The 25,523-nt window shown below is 39.3% G+C and overlaps 1 protein-coding gene across 1 annotated transcript in view; it reads right to left on the reverse strand.

Annotated features, from left to right (window-relative positions):
* Positions 1-4,053: 4,053 nt before the first annotated feature.
* Positions 4,054-25,523, reverse strand: part of LOC135226550 (bifunctional glutamate/proline--tRNA ligase-like) — a 91,333-nt gene continuing 69,863 nt past the window's right edge. Inside the window, exons 5-6 of the mRNA XM_064266210.1 lie at positions 22,037-22,288; positions 4,054-8,522 (exon numbers count right to left, since the gene is read on the reverse strand). Of these exons, the coding sequence (XP_064122280.1) occupies positions 4,434-8,522; positions 22,037-22,288 (4,341 nt within the window). The 3' untranslated portion in view covers positions 4,054-4,433. The remainder of the gene's footprint in view (positions 8,523-22,036; positions 22,289-25,523) is intronic.

A 25,523-nucleotide genomic window follows, 5' to 3' on the forward strand; every position in this document is an offset into this window, starting at 1 on the left:
ATTAAATGTTTTAGATGTGAGCAAACAGAGCATATAGCTAGTGGATATCGTGGTACCCATTATAAACGTGGTTTGCGGCAACTGTGAAAAGAATGGGCATTATGCTAGGATGTGTAAGAACAGGGTGCAAGTGTGCTGAATGTGGAATGGAAGGTCATGTAGCAAGTGTGTGTAGGCGAAAGAGGATGAGTCAGACTGGAAATTTGGGAAACTTGGTGTTAAGGGGATTCACTTGGGTGGGTTCTCTAGTGTGCGGCCAAAGTATGTTCAGGAGGATGCAATGAGTGGGTGGTTGAAAGTAAATAAATATGAGCTGAGCATCAGTGAACAAATGGCTTTGGGGGATCGACAATTAGTATTGGTTGAGTATGGAAGAAAGCGGATGAAAGTAAAGAAAGAGAATGAAAGGGAGAAGTGAGAATTACACGATAGAGGGGTTAGTGTTAGGGTAAAAATGTTGGATAAAGCATGAAATATAGATAAGCCTGAGGGAATGGAAGGTACTTATGCAGGTTTAGTGAGATTTCAACAGGAAGGGAATCGAGTAGTAAGGACGTGGTTGGCAGTATGAATGAGTCTCTTCGGGAGTTTGGCAGGAATATAAATGAGGTGAGTGATTTAGTGGCAGTGTTACGAGAGATATTCGGGCAAGAGTTAGAAGGGGTAGATGAGATAGTGAATGGGATTTTGGAGGACACTACCCCTCAGTGGAATACCCGAGAATTGAACTCGCGGCCACCAAGGTGGTACGCCAACACCATACCGACCATGCCACTGAGGCGCATTTGTACAGTTGTTGTGCGTGTGTCTGGTTGTTGTTGAGCTAAAGAGTGTCTGTTGTATTAGACTTTGTGAGTTGTTTGTTGGAGACAGTGTTGGCGGTTGTTTGTGTATTGATTTGTGCAATGAGTTGTGTTTTTGAGTTGCTGTAAGATTTATTTTGTTGTTGATGTTTATGTAGTGATTTGTGAGTTGTATTGGAGTTATGGTATGGTTTCGATGTTTGTATGTTCTGGTGTGTTGAAATGCAGCGGTTATTTGCGTCTCAACGACTATAGCCAGTGGACAACACAGTTTCTCACCTGAAGTCATTCATATCTGGTGAGTACATGAGTGTAAGAGTCTTGTTTGTGTCTGTCGGTGAACCAATTGTCCCGTCGGTAAATAGTATCATAAAGGGGTAAGTATGGCTGGGGGAACATTGATAGTCGGTATGACTAAAGTAACTGTGGGGAGATTTGGTTGCTTTCTTTGCTTGTTTGTGATCCTGCTACAAGGTCCGCCTACTGTCCACTTTCTAAGAGCTACTGGATTTTGTGTCCCTCCCATTGCACCACCTTGTCACTACTAAAAGTTTTTGGTCCTGCATTTGTAAAGCACTTGTACCTTTGTTTGTTTGTATGGTGTTTTTGTTGCATGGAACCAGTGGTTATTCAGCAACGGGACAAACAGCTTTACGTGACTTCCGAACCACGTCAAGAGTGAACTTCTATCACCAGAAATACACATCTCTCAAGCCCTTGTACGCACTTTGAAATATAGTTGAAAGGTTGCTGCACTGTAATTCTGCCGATTTTCCTGACTTTTCACAAAAAGAAAAAAAAATACCAAGGGTACTACGTGAGTAAACAATGTCCCGTTTTCGGATATATTTTGTGGAACTAACTTCAGATGATTATATTGTTGCCTAAAGTTTCTTTTCTGGACTTTTTATCATAGTATTACTAAATTTTTTAAAACACGATTTATGTCATAATGTGCTATTACTTTTGATACAGATATCCAGCCGGATATGCAGGCATGCTATATCCCTTATTATTATTCGTAGAGAAAGAAATAAAGCATTATTCTGAAAAAAACGTTTCCTGGGGGTTCTAAAGACGGTCTACTTTTCTTCTGCGATGAACAATAGAGATGATATTAGGGGTGGGATTCCAAATATGCTCTCATGTTTCGTCTAAGATTAAAAATAACGATGATATTGCGGTTCAAACAATGCCTGCCTATGGTTGCCCACAGCCAGGCCACCTGCTAGTTATTAAAACTATAAAGCCTAGTGTGTTTCCATGTTTTACAGAATTCCTTGGCCCCAAAAACATATGTTACCACACCAAAATTGTCATTTCAGCATCTTAGAAGCAAAGATAGACGAAATTAGCAATTATGGTGGCCATTTTGAAAAATAGCCAAAAAAATGGTTTATACTTTTGTCAAACGCCTCCATATCTATATCTTTTTAGGGTAGCAAAAGGCACCTGTGCAAAATTTCATGCTTGTAGCAAAAGATGCACAATTCAGCTCAAAATTGTCATTAAGCAGCTGGACTAGTGGGAATCATGGCTACTACATATTACGAAAAGTAGTGTGGACAGGGAGTCACCCTCGAAGATCCCTCTCCTGGTGTTAACCTCTGCTAGCCTTATTCCAGAGTTTTTTTTAAGTATTGTATTCCAGTTGTGCATTGTATATTTTAGTAAGCTAATGGTGTTTTTCTCTGGCCCATATATTTCCTGACATTCTATTAGCCACCTATGATATCATGTCGAAGGCTTTCTTGTAGTTAAAATTATTATTATATTATATATTACAGTTATCTATTCCTAGCCAGGGGGGTTGGTGTGTTTAATGAGCCTTTCCTAGCTGTCTTGTTCATGCTCCCTTCTCTATTCCTTTGCTTCTCATCTTTCTGTATATGGTCTTTTGATCTGCTCCCAGGCCTTCCTCTTGTGCATGTCCTTAACACTTCCATTTCCATAATCACCTCTTTGACATGTTGCCCATCTCAATCCTTCCCCCCATCAGGTGCCCAAGCCACTTCATTCTTGATGAGGAGGGGGGATAATTAGCGACATGATCCAAGAGAGATCACGGAAATGGAAGAGCTAGAAACACACTGAAGAGGAGGTTCTGTCTATGAGAAGCTGGAGTGATTGCATTAAAATGACATAAGGCATAGTCTAATGAACGACACAAGATACAGACAGCTTGAAAAGGCTCATACACATAGTGACCCCAAGTAGGGATGTAGCTAATAAGTACTATTATTATATGTATTATTATTATTATTATATTAATGTTATTGTATTACTTCGAAGGTTTAGATTCCTCTGATTTTGAGTTAGTGAAGCCTTCTTACATAATTTGGGCGACAATTGATATTTTTGTTTGAATGCTCACATTTGTAATATTTTTCGACAATATTAACTTTCCTTGTAACTGTTACCTTAAAATTTTTTTTTTTTTTTGTGGACTGAGCAGGTTTTGCCAACAGTCGTTACATTTGGGGTGTACTGTTGTCACAGTTACAGATGCTTGATCTGGAGACAGACCATCTTTGGTTGCTATTAATTTTGTGGCATGGTTACAATTGCAAGTTTCTACAGCCAGAGAAATATCTGGTGCATAGCCTGAAATTCCTGTTTTGACTTGATTATGGAGCTGGATCTAATGACCTGGCGCTGTAATAGTATTTTTCGGTTTATTTCATAAGATTTACTTATTTGGAGTAAGTTCTACCAACTGAATTTTCTGTGGCACTTCAGTTAAGCAGACTCTTTTCCTTTCTAAATGTGGCGTATATTAAGATTTTTTTAACATTATATTTTCGAGGATAACATACTATATTTTCGAGGATAACATACTATCGTCTTCACAACTCATTCTTTGCCTTAGCACACTTTCCATGTTGCCTTGCCTAGTCAAATAATAGCCATGTATATTTACCTTCTCAATGTTAGCAATCATCTTGTAGTTTTCTAACTGAAGTGTACTAGTCATGCTTTCAACCATTCAAAAGGAATTCAGACAATAGCTAATATTTTAGCCTTTAAGATATCACCTCTAAATCAATTTCCAGCACACACCTTAGAAACATTTTACATTCATAGCACGTCCAATGGGTTCCGCCTATTTTTACTGTCATGTTTTTTACCTTGTACATGAAGTGAAGTTATATCATTGCATATTTTTATATTCAGCATACAAATCTTGACTAAAAGACAATACCAAGTCATTGCTGTTGTTGAAAGAGTAAGAAGAAATTCAAAAGAGGAGTCGCACAAATAAAATTTATTGATACATCATAATTCACTTTCATGTGTTATACATTTGTTACCTTATGGCATCAAACAAGTGCATAATACTATTCACCCAATTTATAAAATTGATAATCAGTTGTATAAAAACATTTAAATAAACAATATTTATTTGTATACCAGACCACTACAAAAGTTTACAAACAAATAATACTATGTATGAAATTATATAAAAACTTTTACCATTTTAAACCCCATTTTAAACCCTTCATAACCAACTGATCCTGTAACTATGCATCCTGATATTTATTCAACATGGCAAATAACAAAAACAATCAGAAATACATTAAGCACAACACTGCTATGCTGTAACACAAAATTCTTGAAGGTTGAATCAGTTTAATATGAACGACCAAATAGTGTATAATACTGTGGCTTGGTGCTGCATGATGGATGAATACAGGAAAGACCTTTGACATCTCCAGGCTGAACAAAAGGTATGCAAAGACCTTTGGCTCCCATTGCAGGAGCTCCTGGTTCAGCTGCCTCTTCACGTGCAGAATCTTTCTTTATGGCATCCTCACAAGCTTCATGACCACAGAAAGGAGCCAGCATAATATTACCCTGATCAAGATTATCAGTAAACTCTTTCCATGCCTTCACTACAACCTTATGTTTCTCCAGATCAGTGCGTGCATTTGCCAACATGCTGTCGTGGATAACATTCAAGAGGGCTGGTATCTCGGTTGTAGCATTCTTTTGAATTAAAGCTTGCTTTTCTCCACTATCCCTCCTGACTGCAAACACCTGTCCTGCAGCTACTTCACGAGGTCCAAGTTCAAGTCTCAGAGGAACACCTTTTAATTCCCAATGATTGAATTTCCAAGCAGGTGTCACATTGTCTCGAAGATCACAACGTGCTCGGACTCCACAAGCTTTAAGCTCCTCTGTTAATTTACTACAGGCATTATAAATATCTGCTCTCTCTTGCTCTGATGTTTTTACAGTAATTCCTACAGGTAATACTACTGCCTGGATTGTGGCAACACGTGGAGGCAACACCAAGCCCTTGTTGTCACCATGTACCATGACCATGACTCCAATGGTTCTAGTAGTTAGGCCCCAACTATTCTGGTAGCAGTACTGCTTTTGTTGGGTTTCTGGGTCTTCAAATACAATATCAAACATCTTGGAGAAATTTTGACCAAGGTGGTGAGAAGTTGCACCCTGGATTCCTCGACCACTTGCAGAGACAAAGGCCTCCACTGTTGTTGTATAGTCACCACCAGCAAATTTTTCTTTTTCAGTCTTTCGTCCCTTGACTACAGGAACAGCTAGAAGATTTTCATAAACCTGTTCATAGAAATCAAGAATCTGGTATACTTCTTCTTCTGCCTCTGGTTTATTGGCAAAGGTTGAATGACCCTCTTGCCACAAGAATTCACGAGTTCTCAAGAAAGGTGTTGGCTGCTTGAATTCCCATCGAACAACATTATTCCACTGATTCAATTTCACAGGTAAATCCCTATGAGACTGAACCCACTTAGCAACTGCTGGATACATTACAGTTTCTGAAGTAGGACGAATAGCAACAGGTTCAGCCATGTCACTTGAACCCGACTTTGTAACCCAAGCAACTTCAGGTGAAAAATCAGCAATGTGGGTCTTTTCTTTTTCTAAGGCCTCCCGAGCAACAAATATTGGGAAATAAGCATTTTCAACACCTAAACTTTTAATCTTCTTGTCTAAAAATTCCTTGATAAATTCCCAAATAAAGTAAGACCATGGTCTCAGAATATAGCAACCAGAAACATTGTAGTACTCAATCATTTCAGCTTTAGTGATAACCTGAGAATACCAATCAGCCAGATTTTCTTCCTTTTTAGCTTCTAGTCCTAGCCTAGTTTGCTTCTTAGCACCACCCTCATCCTGTTTTGCTTCTCCCTTTGTAGGAGATTTCTCCTTTGATTTTTTATCTCTCCCTTTAGAGTTTGCTTTAACCGCTGCATTGCCTGCTGTGGCTGTAGCTGAAGTTCCAGCTGGAACACTTGCAGATTCTGAAAATTGTGACACATCAATATCTGGTTTCCATTCTACATTGGTACAATCTTTAAACTCCTTTTTCAAAGCAAGAAGAGCATCCACCGCTTGTTTAATTATCTCTTTATCAGCTTTACTTGCTTTGAGACTTCTTACCTCATCCCCTTGCTTCTTGATTTTGTTATGGATATCCAAAGGTGAAGTCCCAGCTACTGATTTTGCACCTTGTTTTGATGACTCGCACAATGGAGTGATGTCAATATCTGGTTTCCAGTCAACACCTGCTGCATCTTTGAACTGTTTCTTAAGGTCTAGAAGGACATCTACAGCTTTCTTCACAATATCTTTATCAGCACTGCTAGCTTTCAATGCTCTTACTTCATCACCTTGTTTCTTAATCTTATTATGAATTTCTTGTACTATGTTTCCAGGGGATACTCCTCCAACTGCACCAGATGCAGCAGGGGACTGCTGTGAATTTGTAAACTGTGAAATATCAATATCAGGTTTCCATTCTACACTTGTTACAGCTTTAAACTGCTTCTTCAACTCCAACAGGATGTCAACTTGTTGTTTCACAGTGTCTTTATCTGCCTTGTTAGTCTTGAGGTCTCGCACTTTATTTCCTTGCACCTTAATTTTTGAATGAATATCTTCAACCTTACTTCCACCACTTGTTGCAGCAGTAGTTTCAATTGGCACATTTGATGCAGGAAGCACTATATCAGGTTTCCACTCAGTTCCTGTTGCTGTTTGGAAGTCCTTTTTCAGTTGCTTCAGTACCTCTACCTCAGCCATTACAACATTTTTATCTGCTTTATCATTCTTCAGCTGGCGGATTTTGTCACCTTGTACCTTTATTTTATCTAGCAATTCTTGTCCTGCATTACTAGATCCTACAATAGGCTTAGCTTCATCCTGAGGGCTTTTTTCAGCCTTCTTACCTTGGGCACTCTTTGCTTTTTCCTTATCACTCATGCCCGCTAACTTCTTAACAGAGCTGCTTGTGGGACTTTCCTTTTGATGTCCATCAGGAACAGAGAATAAAATGATGGGTTTTTCCTTACATGTGCTTAGCCCAACTGGCTTGTAAGCTTCATCTACACGGAAATAACCCTTCCTTTGCAGTTGGATAATGTCTCCTTCAGCCAGACTTTGCAGTTGTGTATCTCCTACCATTTTCACTTCAGCCCTCGTGTTATGACCAATAAAATCTTTGAAATTTTCATCCTTGCCCAAAACACTTTTGTTGATAAGATTGTCAAAGTAGACACATATAACTGGGGTAAAGGGGGCATTAGCAGTATCAGCAAGCCAGGTAATTTTCAAAGTTTTCTTAAAATCAGTATTGTCTAAATTAGGTTCTGCATCAACAGATTCTATTTTACCATTAACTCTGTTGATTTTCCTAATCATAATATTACCCCAGTTAATGAAAGTAGCATTTTCACCTTCCTTCAAATCTGCAGCATCAACCGCCTCAATGAAGACACGTGGTGCACGCCACACCACCTTTTCTCCAATGGAGGGGTCTTTAGGATGTTTTTGGGCGGTTGTTGATTCTTCCTTAGCACCAGCTATGCAAACAGGGATTAGGTCGCCTTCGAGTGCCGTGAAGCGTGGTGCTATACGATCAATGACTTTCTTATTAAATGACCAGATTTTATCCCACTCCATGTTAACAACTGAACGTGAGGATCCTTGAGCGACAATAAAATCTTTCAGCCCTTCTACTGTCATGCCACGTCGCAGAATACCTCTAACTGTTGGAAACCTTGGGTCATCCCATCCATCTACAAGTCCCTCATCTACAAACCATGTCAGTTTACGCTTTGACAACACTGTGTTATTCATATTCAGCCTGGAATATTCATAAATATGTAACCTTCTCAGCTCCATTTTCTCAATGAACCAGTAGTACTGATCATCTCGATCATGATATTCAGTAGTTCTTAAGGCATGGGTCACACCCTCTATACTATCTACTATTGGGCATGCAAAATCATATGTGGGATAAACCTTATATTTTGTTCCTGTCCTCACATGGGGCTCATCCTTGCAACGGTATATAGTAGGATCCCTCATACAGCCATTGTCACTCTTTATATCTATCTTGGCACGAACACAGCATGTTTGACCAAAAGGTGTCCCTTTCTTCATTTCTTCCCACATTGAGAGGTTCTTCTCTACCGTGTTGTGATAATTCTTACCCTCTTTCCTTTCTTCACGCTCCTTCTTCATGGTTTCTGCATCAGTATCATCACAGTAAGCAAAACCTTGTCTAATGAGCTTCTCACACTTCTCCAGCATGAGATCAAAATGGTCAGATGTATGCGTAAAGATATCAGGCTTTACCTCCAAGAGCTTCAAATCTTCCAAAATTACCTTCTCAAATTCAAGATTCTCTTTTGCAGGATTTGTATCATCAAAACGCATAACCAATCTACCCTGAAATGATTAAAAACAAAAGCTAAGAATCTTTTTAAATTCACAGAAAAATGGTTTTACATTAAACTGTTTTTGTTTCATGTATACACCACTCACAGCCTTTAAGTGTGGTTCAAAATTATGATCAGAACCCTTAATAAATTATGAAATGGCAAAAATCTTCAACCCTACTTAGTGCTAACACCCAACAAGTAACCTGTCTAACACAATTTTTCCAGCCTTTTTATTACCAATATTAAATCTTATTGGTATCTAAAGTTCCTCATTGAACAAGTTGGTTATGCACTCTCCTACCATTGTGGTAGACCAAGTTCACTCCCAGCTGCCGCCAGTGCGGAATCAGAGGAATTTGTTTCTGGTGATAAGAAATTCATTTCTCAATATAATCTGGGTTGGATCCCACAATAAGCTGTAAGTCCCATTACTAAGTAACCAATAGGTTCCTATCCACATAAATACAAATCTAATCCTTCGTGCCAGCCCTAGGAGAGCTGTTAATCAGCCTAGTGGTCTGGTTAAACTAAGATATGTATACTTACTGGTATTTAAGAATGCTTCATCCTGAGAAACAGTAAAACAACTTAGATAACTATTTCATCCTACATCATAACATGCAATACTAGTCTACGGATTATCTACAATACCTCAGCTGATCAATCAAATATAAAGACATCCTGAAGCTTATTAAAAAGTACTATACCACTTATCGCTCAATTAGTTCAGGGAAGACAAAATTCACAACAGGCACACCAATATGATCCTAGCGTTTTGTTATATTAATAATTCATACCTTGTATTCCACATGGAACAGTCCTCATTCCAGTACTTTCTATCATTGTAAGTAATATCTTAGTTTAACCAGTGACTCAGATAGGTATTTGAGGAAAAATTTAAACAGCATTCTCTTCACATCAAACAATTAGATTCATTTGTCGATTAGTGGAGCAGGTAACTTCAAAATACCAGGGGAAAAGTGCAAATGGTGATACCAGCATGAAATCTGGCACAACAATTTTCTTGACCTTCTTGTCTCATCATCAACCTCTGGCGACACAAAATTTTGCCATTTTCCAAGATGGCTGACAGGTTTTCAAAATGGCTTCCATTGGATATCTGATATTGACATTTACAATTGGTTAATCACATTCAAATTCTTCAGTCACTCCCAGTTTGTTAAAATATTGAAAGCAAACCTTTACAAACTTAGATACATAATTTTGCTGCCTAAAAATATCCAAGATGGTTGTCAATATGTCACCAAAATTGGTATTTAAGTTCATATACAAAGTAAAAGGTCAGGTAAATCAAGGCAGTCCTGTTATCAGTGGGGGGTTCTATTTGGGGGGGGGGGAGCCCATGGGGCCGCCAGTAAACGAAAACCCCATTAACTGAAACTTGGCAATTTATGGCACCATAATGGGGCTTATGGCGCCGATAACTGGAACTCGGCCCATTATGGGCGCCATAAATCGCCGATTTTATGGTGCTAGACAAGCACCATAAAACTGGATCTGTACATGGACTTGGGGTAACCTCAGCTTGATCAGTTCATTTTTTGCAAGTTATAAATGAATTAAGCACCATTTAATTCATTTTCATCCTTATTTTAAAAAAAATGGTTAATCAACTCATGTAATTGTGTAGTGCGCACACTGGTTGACACTAAATCTGTGAGAGACGGCATGGGGTTCAATGCTAGCTAATGGTAGATATTTCTCAGTTTCCCAAATGCTGTTTAGCTAGCCCCAGTTCAAAGTTAAACAGCTGCACCTGAATTGACAGGATGTGCCAGTGCGGGACAGCTGAGCCAAGGAAGATGGGCCTTTAGTCTTCCAGAAGATGTACAGAACACACCGGCATTAAATAACATTGGATGAATGATCGGGCTAGGGGTAGGACTAAGACATCAAAGCCTAGTTGTAAGTCCATATCTGAAAGCACATATATGCTGTATAAGTGGTAAAGGGATAAACCCTCACCCTATAGAACAAAAGCAATGGCAGCACAATCTTGGAAGTCAACATCTTTTATGAAGGGAGATGGTACGACTAACTGGAGGCTTTGTTGCTTGTGCCAAACAGACACACGTCAAAGACTATTGTATGTATCTGGTGCTGGCTGTGTTTCCTTGCTACAAACATTCCTGAATTTTATAAGTTAAATGCAATGCCTATACCATTTCATTCCCAAAGGCTTGATGAAGGTGATGGAATTCTGCACACCTTTGAAAATAACAAAACTGCATATCATGAATCACGTATGCTGAAGTTCAAAACCACAAAACTAGAAATGAAAAGGAAGTCATCATGTAAGTAAAAAGATGATGATGCCCCATCAGCAAAATTCATATGTGGTAGCCACAAGGCAGGTGAAGAAGACGCAGAAGAATCTAAAGCTGAGAAAGAAGGAATCTGCTTTATTTGTGACAATCCAGCACCAATCAAAAGATTTACCATTGGCCATGACATTAGCTTTACACGAAAAACTACAACGATGTGCCACGAACCTACTAGATGAGAAACTTCTGGCCAAGCTTAATGCTAGAGATATTGTTTCCCAGGACCATATGCATCACCCATCTTGTCTAACAGGCATGTACAACAGGAAAAGAGCTTGGCTAAATTCCCAGAAAATTGGAGATTATGTGCAGTATAGACAACAGGCATGTCCCCATGCTTTTGCTGAGCTTGACATGTACGGTAATACCTTGAGATACGAGTATAATTCATTACTGGACCAAGCCCGTAAGTCAATTCAATTTTTCCCATATGACAAAAATTTAATCCATTCCGGCCCTCTAAAAACACCCAAATCAATAATGATAAAAATGATAAAAAAAATTATTTTAATTGGTATACTGTATAGACATTCTGTCCACACACACACACACGCACACACAATGATATAATAAATGATTACTTTGATATGAAATAAAATGTGGTTTTATTATGAGTTCTTACCTTCGAGACAGACAATAGGGGCTAATGGTGGTGTGTGCGGAGAAGGAAGGAGGGAGGAAGGGAAGGAGAGAGAGCTGGCTGGTACCGTATTTAATACTGTTCCTTACACATAGCATAACACTTAAAATTTAAAATTAACTAAACTGAACTTGGCTTAATTTTTTCTTAATTTTTTCTTTTTTACTTTTCCAATTTGTGTTTATTTACTGTTCTTCACTTGTCTTAGCTCTTTTTGCCTCACTTTCACTCTCACGTGCTGCAGGCTTTTTAAAAAACCTACCCAAGGAGCTTTGTTTCTGCTTCCCTTTCAAAATGTTGTGGAAATGAGTCAGGCAAGTGTCATTAAAAAGAGCTGAAGCATGACTAGTAAACAATTTATCAGTGTTTCTTTTCAATGAAATCAGAAACATCCTGCCACATAGCCAACACTTCCTTAATCTCCCTTGAGGAAATAAATTCCTCCAGTTCAACCTCCTCCTTGCTACTGATCTCTTGCAACACCTCTGAATGTTGCATCGTCCGTAGCTCGATCAACTCCTCAGTCGTGTGTAGTATCTTGATGCTCCTCGACAAAGTCGTTGACATCTGCCTCATCTAGCTCTTGCCCTATGGACTTTCCTAAAGACACAATCTCTTCCAACATAGCGGGCTCAGGTTCAGGCTGCGGATCAAACCCTTCGAAATCCATTTCAGCTACAGAATCAGGCCACAATTTCTTCCATGCTGAATTTAAAGTTCTTCACGTTACACCCTGCCATGCATCACCCATAATTTTCAAACAATTAACAATGTTGAAATGGTCCTTCCAAAATTCACGAAGGGTGAGGTTAGTATTATCTGTGACGTCAAAGTATTATTTGGACAAATGCTTTGTGTACAGCTTCTTGAAATTAGAAATGACCTGTTGGTTCATGGGCTGGAGAAGTGAAGTGGTGTTTGGGGGGGAGATATAGGACCTTAATGAAATCAAATTCATCAAGAATGTCATCTTCAAGACTTGGAGGGTGGCCAGGGGCATCATCAAGGATGAGAAGACAAGCAGTGCTTTCTAAGCATATTTCTTGAGTACAAATGGCTTGAGAAAGTCAGTCTGTAGGACAAAAGTGAAAATGCTGTGTCCATATCTTGGGCAGTACTTCATCCTTCTCAGAAGTGACAGGGGCCCCTTTGAAATAAGCTTTTCATTAATGTTGCTTCTTTTTCAAGAGGCAGCTCATTCGGTTGCAATGATGAAACATGCCATGGATATTGCAAGAGCAACCACAGTTTCTCAATCATGGCCAAACCAGTTCTAGCAGTTGATCAGCAACTACATACTATTTGCAATTGACAAGCAAATCCAATGGGAATGGCTATTGCAGTATGGTGATATGGTTATCATGTTTGAAGAGCTGCATTTAAAAATGATATCTTGAAAGACAGTGGTTGGACTGGTGCTCTTGCAAAAGCAGAAGCTCTGCTTCACATGTGAAAAAAACATGTCTAGCCCACCATGTGACAGACTGCAGTTTATATCAGCAGTGCAAAGCCGCCTATATGACATATATCTAGGAAACAGAAGAAGAAAGTGAGCTTAGTTGTGAAAACTGGATCAGAAAACAAGTCAGTCTCTCCATAATCTACTTTTGGAATCTTGTGCTTCAGCCAGAACTTCTAGAGTTCGTTTTCATCAGGTCATACCAGTAGTCTAATTTTCATTTGCACAAACACGTGCTGCAGGAACTCGTTCCTTTCTTCTTTGCCCTGGACCGTGTACATTATGCCAGGTGGCTTTCAATTCATTTGAGACATGGATGCTCTCCAAAATGACACATTTATTGAATTCACAAGAGGAAATTTTACTGTCCATAAAACCACTTGGCCTTTTTCCTCAATGGCTACAGACTAAGAGCACGAGCAGAATAATGTTCATGTGAAAGGAGATGGGGGAGCCATCGGCTTATTTGAAGATACAGATGCTCTCAAGAAGGTGGACAGTGGTTGGTGCTGAAGTAAGCCATCTGATTAATGAGTTTGAGACTAGAGGTGATGCTGATCCAAAATCTGAGGGTGAGCATCATGATGAAACTGAAACTGTGCAGAAAAGGTTTCTTAAAATGGTTTAGAATCTAGCAAAACTAATCAAAGAAATGGCAACCCTTTTGAGGAAAATTCAGTGGATCTGATTGTGCTAGAAGTCATGAAATTATGGACAGCAAAAGAAGTGAATCCTTGAGATCTTTGAAGAGCCTTGGACAGACACAATTCACAAACTTTATTGAGAGGCTCAAGACATCCAGCAAATTCTATGAGCCAGTACACAAGAACAAAATTTGATTGTTCAGTTGCAAGATGCCTGCTACAGATTCAAAGGGCAAACAGTCACTGCAAACCATAAAGGAAGACTGTAATCTATTCTCACGCTTTTTCATATCATGCCAGAAGACAGTGTGACTTAAATGAATTCTTTCAACATGAAAATCAAAACTGCCCACCATCACTGGCAAAGATGGGCAGATGCGTTAGGGATACCAAGTTACAGCTGCTGTCTCTATTAGAACAGCTGGCATCAGACATCCATGATAAAGATCCTATCACTGATGTTGTCATAATGGATGGGGCAGCTTTTGTAAATGCTCCAAGACCAACCAATATGGAGGGATGATCTGTCGTTTCATTTGACAACGTCTCAGAGAGAGAGAGAGAGAGAGAGAGTGCTTCGCGGTTGGTATCGCTGTTAAGATCTTGTAGTATGTGTTTATGTTTTTGGTTTTCCATAAGAGAGAGAGAGAGAGAGAGAGAGAGAGAGAGAGAGAGAGAGAGAGAGAGAGAGAGAGAGAGAGAGAGCGTAATTGGTGGATGGATGGTTAGCGATTGCATTGCTGTTTGTGAGTTCTGGGTTGTCTGCTGGTGCGGTTGGAGTTGGTCGTTATGATCAGAGTTCTGGGAAGTTAGTCAGTCTGAGATCATAGCTTGTGATGGACAGTATAGTCGGCAGCAGTCTTGGAAGAGTTTCTTGATGTCAGTTGTACTGTTATTGCTTTGCTGATGTTGTATGCTTAAGAGTTGTTGTGCCTAGTTGCTGAAGTTGTTGTGCTTGTGTGGAGGGTTGTTAAGCTTGTGAGTTCTGTTGTGTTGTAGATGAGTTGTAGGAGTTGTGAGTTGTTGAGGTTCCTTGTCGTTATTATTTTTTGATGTTGTTAGTGATTGTGTGCAGTGGGCTTTTCTTGGATTTGTTGTTGAATTGTTGTATGGTTGTAGTTCTTGTTGGGTTGTTAGTGTGTTGTGTTACGACCGCCGTATCCAGTGGACAGTGCAGCTCCTCACCCTGAGTGTGTCAAGTATATGATTAAGTACATGTGTTTTGAGAGTTTTTGTTTTTTAGTTTGTGATCCCACCACGTTATTTATTGGTGCCCAACATGGGGCTGCTGGTGTGGCAGCTGCAGGACAGTTGGTGTGGTGGGTTGTATGATTGGTGAAGGAAAATGAGTATGGATTTAACTAAAGTGGAGAGGCTGAAGGAGGAGTTGAGGTTGGAGAGAGAAGTGAGATGATGATTGGAAGTAGAAAATGAGAGGTTGAGGGTACAGTGTGAGGAGCTGAAGAGCAAGTTAGAGGAAATGAGAGGAATGCTAAGAAGTGCAAAAGTGGAAATGAAAGAAGAGGTGAAAGGAGCAGAAGAGAGAATGGTTGAGAACATGGATGAAAAATTTGGAGTAATGATAAATGCAGTGCAGGAGATGATGAAGGGATTCATGGGAGAGGGAGCAGGAGGAGGTAGGCCTACTGGGTATTGTGACCGGCCAGGAGCAATTAAGAAAGTCAAAGAACAAGTGGATGAGAGTACAAGTGACGAAGGTGATTTGGTTGTGATAAGTAAGGGAAAGAAGGGGAAGACACAGGATAAGGATAAACCTGAGGACAAGAATAAGAAGGGGGGTGAGGAAAAAATGACAACTAAGGGAAAGAAGGCTAGTAAGGATGACAGACAGGATGAGACTAGGACTGAATACGTTGGGGAAAGTGCTGAGAGTGATTTAGATAGTGGTGAGTGGAAACAGGTCGGCAGAAAGAAGGTAAGAAGAGAGTAATCAAGAAGATGGAGGTAGTATGTAGTATGGAAGTTTATTCATTGTATTTGGAAGAGGTTAAGAGGGATCAGAATGGAAGTAGTGAAAGTAAGAGTGAGAATGAGCAGGAAGTACAAAAGGCTGTGTATGTGAGAGAGGTAGTCCATGTGCATAATACGAGGAATATGGTAGTAGGGATATAGGGGACTTTTTTAAGGAATATGAGAAGTATTGTGTGGCTAAGTAAGGGGATAACAAGAGAGTTAGGTAGCTTTTTGATAGGATTTTTATTGAGTATGTATGGGGTAATGATGACTGTAGGGAATGTGCCGTATGAGTGTGTGAAAGCCAGGATTGTGGAACAGGCAAAGAGGATAAGAGTAGTGTTAGATATAGGAGAAAGCATGATTCTGAAAAGGCAAGAATGAATGTTGGTGAGCTGTTGTAATGTATGTGGGCAGGTTGGAAACATTAGCCAGGAAAAAGTTTGGAGACGAAGGGATAAATGAGTGTAAGGAATTAGTGCGAAAGTTGTTGGCGACTGTACCAGAGAGCATATACAAGTTTATGAATCTGAAATGTAAGGAAAAAATGAGATGGACGAATAAAAGGTTGACGTGGAACAACATTTTAGAAATAGTAGAGGATTATGAGTTAGATAGGTGTAAGAAAGAGAGTAGAAGTGTTGTGTTAGGACTGAAGTACCAGAGTTTTAGAGCTATAGGGAAGCAGTTTTAGAAGGGCCGATGCGAATGGCAGAGCGAGTGGTTGATAGGAGTGTGAGAGGAAGTAACGTAAGTGTAGTAAAACCTAAGAGATCGGAAGCGTTGGAAGAGTAGGATCAGTTAGTCGTGAACAAGAGGAGCAGTGTTACAAGATGTGGAAAGCCAGGACACAAGAATGAATGAATGTCGGTGGGCGTTAGGAGCGTGCTTCGGGTGTGGGCAAACAGGCCATTTAGTGAGTGAGTGTAAGAATTAAGTGTTACAGGTGTGGATAGGTAGGGCACATAGTGAGTACCTGTGAGAATGTGATTTACGGTAACTGCAGGAAGAATGGGCATTATGCTAGGATGTGTAAGGAACAGCGTGCGAAGTGTGTTGAATTGAATGTGGAATGGAAGGTCATGTGGCGAGTGTGTAGGCGGAAGAGGATGAATCAGGCTGGGAATTCGGGAAACTAGGTGTTAAGGAAATTCAGTTGGGTGGGTCCTCTAGTATGCGACAGTATGAGCCAAGTGTCAGTGAACTAATGGGTCTGGAAGATCAACAGTTGGTATTGGTTGAGTATAGCAGTAAGCGAGAGTGTAAGGAAAGGGGAGCGAGAGTGTAAGAAAGGGAATAAAAGGGAGAAGCATGAATTGCATGATAAGGGTGTTAGTGTTAGAGTAAAAACGGTTGATAAGGCGTGTAATACGGATGACTTTGAGGAATGAATGATACGTATAGTGTATGTGGGTTTGAGTTAACAGAGGTGAGTGAGATTTCAGTGGGAAGGGAACCGAGTAGTAGGGAAGTAATTGATAGTATGGATGAAGCTTTGTAAGGGTTTGACAGAAGTATGGATGAACCGAGTGGTTTGGTAGCAGAAATAAGGGAGATATTAGGACCACAGCTAGATGATGCCGATGAAACAGTGAATGAGATTTGGGAGGATAGCAGTGAGGGAGATAATGGGAGTTTGAATGAAAGTGGTTTGGAAGAAGTTGTTTGTTTGTACAGGCAGTCCCCGGGTTACGACGGGGGTTCCGTTCTTGAGACGCATTGTAACCCGAAAATCGTCGTAAGCCGGAACATCATAAAAAATCCTAAGAAAACCTTACTTTTAATGCTTTGGGTGCATTGAAAACTATGTAAACTGCATTCTTATTGCATTTTCCATCAAAAAAACCTTAAAATATTGATTATTTTGCATTTTCGGTGTCATATTTCTTGTGCCAGATGAGCGTTGTAGGCGTCGTAACCCTGGAAATAATTTCTGATGAATATAATTGAAAAGCGCCTTAACCTCGGAACGTCATAAGCCAAACCCGTTGTAACCGGGGGACTGACTGTATAGTGTTTTTACACTGTATGGAACCAGTGGTTATTTAGCAACGGAACCAATAGCTTTACGTGATTTCCGAACCACACCTTGGGTGTTGCAAAAGGCTATGGAGGAGTTATGGGAGTTCCATTTGACAACGTCCTTGAGGATTGAGAGAGAGAGAGAGAGAGAGAGAGAGAGAGAGAGAGAGAGAGAGAGAGAGAGAGAGAGAGAGAGAGTTTCGTGATTTGTATTGCTGTTGAGATCTTTGTTTGCTTGCTTTGTTTGTATAGTGTTTTTATGTTGCATGGAACCAGTGGTTATTCAGTAAACGGGACCAACGGCTTTACGTGACTTCCGAACCACGCCAAGAGTGAACTTCTATCACCAGAAATACACATCTCTAACCCCTCAGTGGAATGCTGAAGAATCAAACTTGCAGCCACTGAGGTGGCAGGTCAAGACCATACCAATCACGCCACTGAGGCGCTGGCTGTTGAGATCATGTAGTATTTATTTGTGTTTTGGTTTTCGTAGTTTCGGACTTTGTCACAGGTTCCAGAACATATTATGTATGAAAACCAAGGTTCCACTATATGGTGGCAATAGTGGAAAGATGGGTTCAGTTTATCTCTTAATGTCAGTAAGAATGCCAAAATGTGAATGGCCGAGAATCGAACTCGCGGCCAACGAGGTGGCAGGCCAAGACCGTACTGATCATGCCACGGACGCACTCAATCATTATACGGATAGTATGGAACTTTTGTAGGCTTATGGAATGAAAATATTTCAAATATAGAGTAAATTTGCCGCCCCTTTGGAAAGGTGGCCAGAGGTTGATTTTGATTTATGGAGATAAAGAGTTCTCATAGCAAATCTGTTGCTTGTATCACCATTTGCACTTTTTTCACACTACCCAACTCCACTATTCTTCTCATTCTACTCTACAGTGTTAGGCCATTGCTGCTTAGATCTAAAACTGCTGTTTACCTATTTATTCATCACTACGTCCACACAACAATAATCAAAAGCAAATAAAATTTATTGGAGTAAAATGTTTAAAAACATTGTTATTAACAATAAGCTTGGATATTAAATACTTTTTTAATGGAGGAAGGGTGGCACTTTGTTATGCGGAAACTAATAGGCCAACAGTGGAATTATTCTGAGACAATTAAATGTTCCTGTCTTTATTACAAATATACTAAAAACAATAACAATTCTAATACAATACCAAATTGTTGCAACACTTAAGCTTAGTTAAGACCCTGAGTGCTTGGTGCTCCAAAGACTTCAAACACAAAAAGGTTACCTTTCTCTTTCACTGGTTATTTTTTTTTTTATATTTCTACTGCAGTCATGCTTCTGGTAGCTTCCATGAAAACCATAGTAAAAAACAATTTAAGAAGCTTCAATCCATTTTTAATCAATTACATCATCATCATGCACAAGAAATAGTCTCTCTTTAGTGAATTTCCTTGTCCTTGAGCAGTACTTTGTGCATGATTTTCTGCATCATTCAATTTTCAAAATGCAAAACAAACCTTCAGATGACTGAAAAGGAAGTAAAGAACAAAGTGCAAACAAGAAATGGCCATGTGGTTGAAATGAGAAAGGCCTGGGGATAAACTCTACTTTACACAGTGTAATAGGTGGTGTCACAAATGGCACACAAAACAGCAAAATTCACATACAGTAATAGATTTTTTAAGCCAAAAATTGCATTGTAAAAGTAAATGGAGTAAAGAGGGTAATTAACAACCCTGTTGTAATTGATAGACAGGTCTTCATATAAAAAGAGCACTAACTATGAAGCAACTATGAAGCACGAACTAGGAGAGTATTTAAAAGGAAAAGCTGTAGCATAGATGAAACAAGAGGGAAAGAGTTAGGTAAATAAAAAATGCAAATAATTTAAAATAATTTGCATATTTCCTGAGTATACATAGCAGGAATTCCAAATTGGCCATAACCTTATCTGAACTTAGTAACAAGATTGTTAACTAATAGCAAGGAAGTGAGGTGTGTGACCATATCACCCACTTATAAACAACAACATTTTCTCCTTCAGCAACACTGACAAATGCAAGGAGGGTTACAGGTGGTATTCTGATAAAAGAATTTAGGCTTGTATATCCACGAAAAATGCAAATTACCTTAAAAATCTGCAACTTGTTCCAAAGAGATTAAGCCGAAAATTGCATTGTAAAAGTAAATGGAGTAAAGAGGGTAATTAACAAACCTGTTGTAATTGATAGACAGGTCTTCATATAAAAAGAGCACTAACTATGAAGCAACTATGAAGCACGAACTAGGAGGGTATTTAAAAAGAAAAGCTGTAGCATAGATGAAACAAGAGGGAAAGAGTTAGGTAAATAAAAAATGCAAATAATTTAAAATAATTTGCAAATTTCCTGAGTATACATAGCAGGAATTCCAAATTGGCCATAACCTTATCTGAACTTAGTAACAAGATTGTTAACTAATAGCAAGGAAGTGAGGTGTGTGACCATATCACCCACTTATAAACAACAACATTTTCTCCTTCAGCAACACTGACAAATGCAAGGAGGGTTACAGGTGGTATTCTGATAAAAGAATTTAGGCTTGTATATCCACGAAAAATGCAAATTACCTTAAAAATCTGCAACTTGTTCCAAAGAGATTAAGCCGAAAATTGCATTGTAAAAGTAAATGGAGTAAAGAGGGTAATTAGCAAACCTGTTGTAATTGATAGACAGGTCTTCATATAAAAAGAGCACTAACTATGAAGCACGAACTAGGAGGGTATTTAAAAAGAAAAGCTGTAGCATAGATGAAACAAGAGGGAACGAGTTAGGTAAATAAAAAATGCAAATAATTTAAAATAATTTGCATATTTCCTGAGTATACATAGCAGGAATTCCAAATTGGCCATAACCTTATCTGAACTTAGTAACAAGATTGTTAACTAATAGCAAGGAAGTGAGGTGTGTGACCATATCACCCACTTATAAACAACAACATTTTCTCCTTCAGCAACACTGACAAATGCAAGGAGGGTTACAGGTGGTATTCTGATAAAAGAATTTAGGCTTGTATATCCACGAAAAACGCAAATTACCTTAAAAATCTGCAACTTGTTCCAAAGAGATTACAAACTTTTGTCTTTTGAGTCGAGATTCACTTCTCGTACAGAAAACATGAATGGTGTTGATCTCCCACCAAGATAGATCAACTTCCTAGTTAAGTATGTGATCTGGAGAAGGATGACTTTGTAACAATGTATGCATCCTGGTGAGGTTCTGTGACAGAGTATGGCTTATTTGTCTTCATACTCTGGAAAATTAGAACTTAGATTCCTGGTATGGGAAAGAAAAATCATCATGGAAGACAGCAAATCTCCCATTCCCCATAAAAGTAATTAAGGGCTTGAGGATAACATCCCTCAGATATAGGTGTAAAGGTGATTTGGTACTACCAAATATTTGACCTTAGTACCTGTGACACTGATTAGTTCTTGAATACTAGGAAAGGGTCACAGCCCGTAACTTCAAGTCTTTATGAGGGCTATTGAGTTTAACCCCTTGCCAGACATCTCATAAACCTGCTTTGCAATCTTCCAAAGTCATAATGAGATGTTCTTGGATCCTCCCTTCCTTGTGCCCACTGGTTGACATTTGGTACTAGATGTCAAGTAATGCACAGATAGTATCATGAACTTGCAGAGGACAGGACATCATCTTACCTTGAGCCCAGAGATGGCCTTTGAGTTTTTGCCATGAACTCATGAACAAGAGGAACAAGCAGGGTCCACAACCCTACAAAAGCTACACTATGAGGAGAGGGGAAATACCTGAAGACACTGATGACATTCATTGCCTTTACCTTTCTCCTTGAGCCCAATCTTTCCCACAAATAATGACACCAAGAGGTGTATTATGTAAAAGTCCCAAGACAGTGAACACTCTTGGCCTCTGTATGCTGAACACAAAACTCGAGGGTCAACAGCAGGATATGTCGAGAATCTCTCGCACAACCCTTACCACCTGTGATGGTTATCTTTAAGAGGAGATGCAGAATTCTCAGGCAACATCACACTAAATAGACACACCACAAAAACCATGGGTAGGAAAGCCCAACACAAAAGTCATTTAAGCATGAAAGCCTAAGGAAACAACCTCAAACATAGCCATAATGAGAGCGCAAGTAATATGTATAAATGGACTGCCAGCCAAGGAAAAACTGGTGCTTTGGCTACAATGTCTAAAGGGTAATTACCCACAACTAAGAACAAAGGAGATGGGCAAATTTTAGAATCTTGTTTCCAAGCATGAACTGACCTCAGCTATGCAAGAAATGTATCCATACAATAACAAGTGTTTGTACCCTCATAAGAACAACTTACAGGCTCCTATTTCATATCTAAAGAAAAACTTGGCAAAAAATTATAATAAACACCCTTTTATACTATAAGCTAATCTTTAACACAAACTTACCTTAAATTTCTCTTGATAGTACTGGTTGAGAAGGGCTGCTTTAGCATGACCAATGTGCAGGTAGCCACTTGCTTCAGGAGGGAAACGCACTACAACTTCACCCATCTTAGCGCCAGGAAGCTCAACAAATTTACCGCCTTCTTCCATCTTTTTACCTCCACTAGCAGCTTTTTCTGGTGAATCTCTTGATTTAACGGATGGTTTAAGCATGGCACGAACATCTCCAGGAAGAGCAGACAAAATATCAGCAACCTGAAAAATTATACATTACTGCATTATTTTATTTTAATTGCGTCGCTTATGAAAAATAATCATCATCATCTCCAACAATCTGCACCACAACGGGCCTCTGTGAAATTCTGCCACAAATGTCTCTCCTATGCTTTATATTCCCTGAATCTCACACCTCATTTCTAACCTCCCTTCTCACAGTTTCCATCAAAGGAAGTCTGGGTCCTCCACCTCTTTTGAAGCCCTGATATTATCATTTTCTATTTTCTCAGAAATTGTGCAAAGGACACACATCCAAGATATCACAATCTCACTTTCAAAATATCTTATATACTTATTGTATCACTTGGAATTTTATCATACCATCTGACTCCTGATATTTTTTAACTTCATCCGTAAATCAAAATCTTTTTCAGTTTCATTGTCATACCATGATTCATGCATATATAACAAATTATATGGACCATACTAGACTCATGTATAATGTTACTTTCATGAGCAATTTCAATCTTTTTGCTTTAAAAGGTTTATTTTTTATAAGATTTTTTTACATTAGATCTTATTAAAAAAATATGATGTAAAACTTCAAAATTGCTTTATAAGATCTATTTTTTATATTTTTTTACAATAGATCTTATAAAAACTAATCTGATATAAAACTTCAAAATATATCTGTCATAAAAATTTCAAAACATTTCATTGGACAGAATATGTTCCTATCTACTACAAGGTACGTTCAATATAAACAGGCATACTCAACTAATTTTGTACTCCAGTACCATTTTGGAAGGTTATTATTTTCACCATTAGTAGTAGTAGTTTTAATAGGAAAATGATATTTTTATAATAAAATGATGTTTTGTTTATACTTACCAAGTAATTACATAGCTAAGTATTTCAAGTACCAGTAGCTAAAATGTGAAAATCGCGGTAGCGATTCTTTTGTTCGGTATAGGTCGGTACTCCACCGACTAACAGGGAATAGGTAAACAACTCAGCAAAGAAGCTGAATTTTATTTATGCCTTATCGTTCATGAGAGGGGGGAGGGTGGGCACCTATTCTGTAATTACTTGTTAAATATAAACAAAACATTATTTTATTATAAAATATAATTTTTAATTAAGTAACTTACCAAGTAATTACATAGCTGATTCCCACATTGTTAGGAGGTGGGATTCATGGATGAACAACTATTGCAATTGTAATTGATAAAGCATGCAAACAGAAAATCTTGCTAGCATTAACATAATGCTTGTTGTTTCCTTACCTGTTAAGAGAGCTATAGCAGACAAAACTAACTCTGGTGCAGCTACTCTCAACTTGGTAGAGGTGTGTTGTTGACCAGGGTCACCTACTACAGTGGGGGCCTTACAGCGAAGAATTCACTAAGCGCTAGTACAGCACAGACATTGCCCCTGCCTGGGCGAAGTACCATGAACAACAACAAAAAGCCAGAATACCGACAAAACTACCTTCACCATATATGAAAAACCACCACCCTACCAATGATTCTGGAGTGTATCCAGTACCAAGTACCCCCAGACTCCCAAAGGACTCAACGTCCACTTTCAAGGCAAAGTGTAAAGTAGGAAGGAATACTTCACATGCTTCTTCTCCCAGTCACCGTGAACGGACCCACGGTAATGCAATTTTTAAAAATAATTTCCACTTCTTTAAGATAATGATTCGCAAAGCTGGACTTACATTTCCAGTATGTGGACTGGAGAATGGAAACCAACAAAAGATTTTATCTGAAGGCCAGAGATGTCGCCACTCCTCTAATCTCATGAGCCTTTACTTTCAAAACAGGTAGAGCCTCCACTGCTAACTGAGAATAGCCATCCTGAATGAGGTCTGTCAGAAAGAATGAAAGGGCGTTCTTAGAGAGAGGGCGTGAGGGGTCCTTAACAGAGCACCACAAGCTATTGGAAGATCCTCTAATTTTTTCAGTCCTGTGAATATAAAACTTCAGAGCTCTCACTGGACAGAATTCCCTCTTCATCTTCCACTCCTACTATACTGGACAAGTTCTTAATAGTAAAAGAACGAGGCCAAGGTTTTGTAGGATTTTCATTCTTAGCAAGGAAGCCTAAAGTAAATGAGACTAAAGCATCTCATTTAGAGAAACTGACTCTTATCTAGGGCCTGAATTTCACTCCCTCTTCAGGCCGAAGTTAAGGCAATCAGGAAGAGTATCTTTCTAAACAAATTCCTGAGTGAGGCAGAAGCTTGAGGTTCAAAAGGAGGACCAGGCAGCCATTTCAGGACTACGTCTAAATTCCAAGATACCTGCTGAGTGTCCTTACGTTTGTAGGTATCAAAAGACTTACTCGAGTCCAGTAAATCTTGATTTGAAGAGAAGTCTAAACCTCTGTGCCTAAATACAGAGCTTACCACAGCCCTATAACCTCTGACTGTAGAAGTAGACAATTCTCTAGAAATCCTTAGGTACAGCAGAAAATTGGCAATCTGTCACAGATGTTCGAGAAGAGACTTGATTTCTTCTGCATCAAGCTCGGAAAATGTTCCACTCGTACTGGTAGACGTTGGAGGACAACTTCTACATTTCGAAATCGCCTCTGCAGCTGCTATCAAAAAACCCTTTGCTCTGAGGAGTTGGACGACAGTTTGAATCCTGTCAGAGCCAGAGTACACAATCCTTGGTGAAACCTTAGCATGTGTGGTTGTCTGAGCACTTTTTGCCTTTGGGGGAATAACCTGGAAAAATCTGCTAACAGACTTATCAGGTCGGGAAACCATTCCCCTTGAGGCCAGAAAGGAACTACGAGGATCACTGACACATTCTTGTGTGACTGTAACTTTTGTAACACTTCCCTGATCATTCCTAGAGGTGGAAAGGCATAAAGTTCCTTGTGTAACCAGTCCAGAAGCATTGCATCCACTGCCCATACCGCTGGGTCCAGCACTGGAGAGCAGTAAAGTGGAAGCCAATGATTTTTGGTAGTTGCAAAGAAGTCAATCATTGGTCTTTATAACAACTTCCAAGGATCACGGCAGACTGCTGGATCCAGAGTCCATTCTGTAGGAATGACCTGGCTGTGGCAACTGAGTTGGTCTGCTAAAACATTCATCCTGCCCTGCATGAACCTTGTCACTAGTTTTGTGTGATTCAAGTGGGCCTCACTGAGAGAGAACAAGTGGGTCCCTCCTTGCTTGGAAATGCTGTATTGTCCAAGTTTACTGCCACTATACAACCTCAGACTTCTGGAGAAAATACTTGTAAGCCCAGACTGA

The sequence above is a fragment of the Macrobrachium nipponense genome, chromosome 14 (genome assembly GCF_015104395.2).
Source record: "Macrobrachium nipponense isolate FS-2020 chromosome 14, ASM1510439v2, whole genome shotgun sequence".
In the NCBI taxonomy this organism is placed as follows: Eukaryota; Metazoa; Arthropoda; class Malacostraca; order Decapoda; family Palaemonidae; genus Macrobrachium; species Macrobrachium nipponense.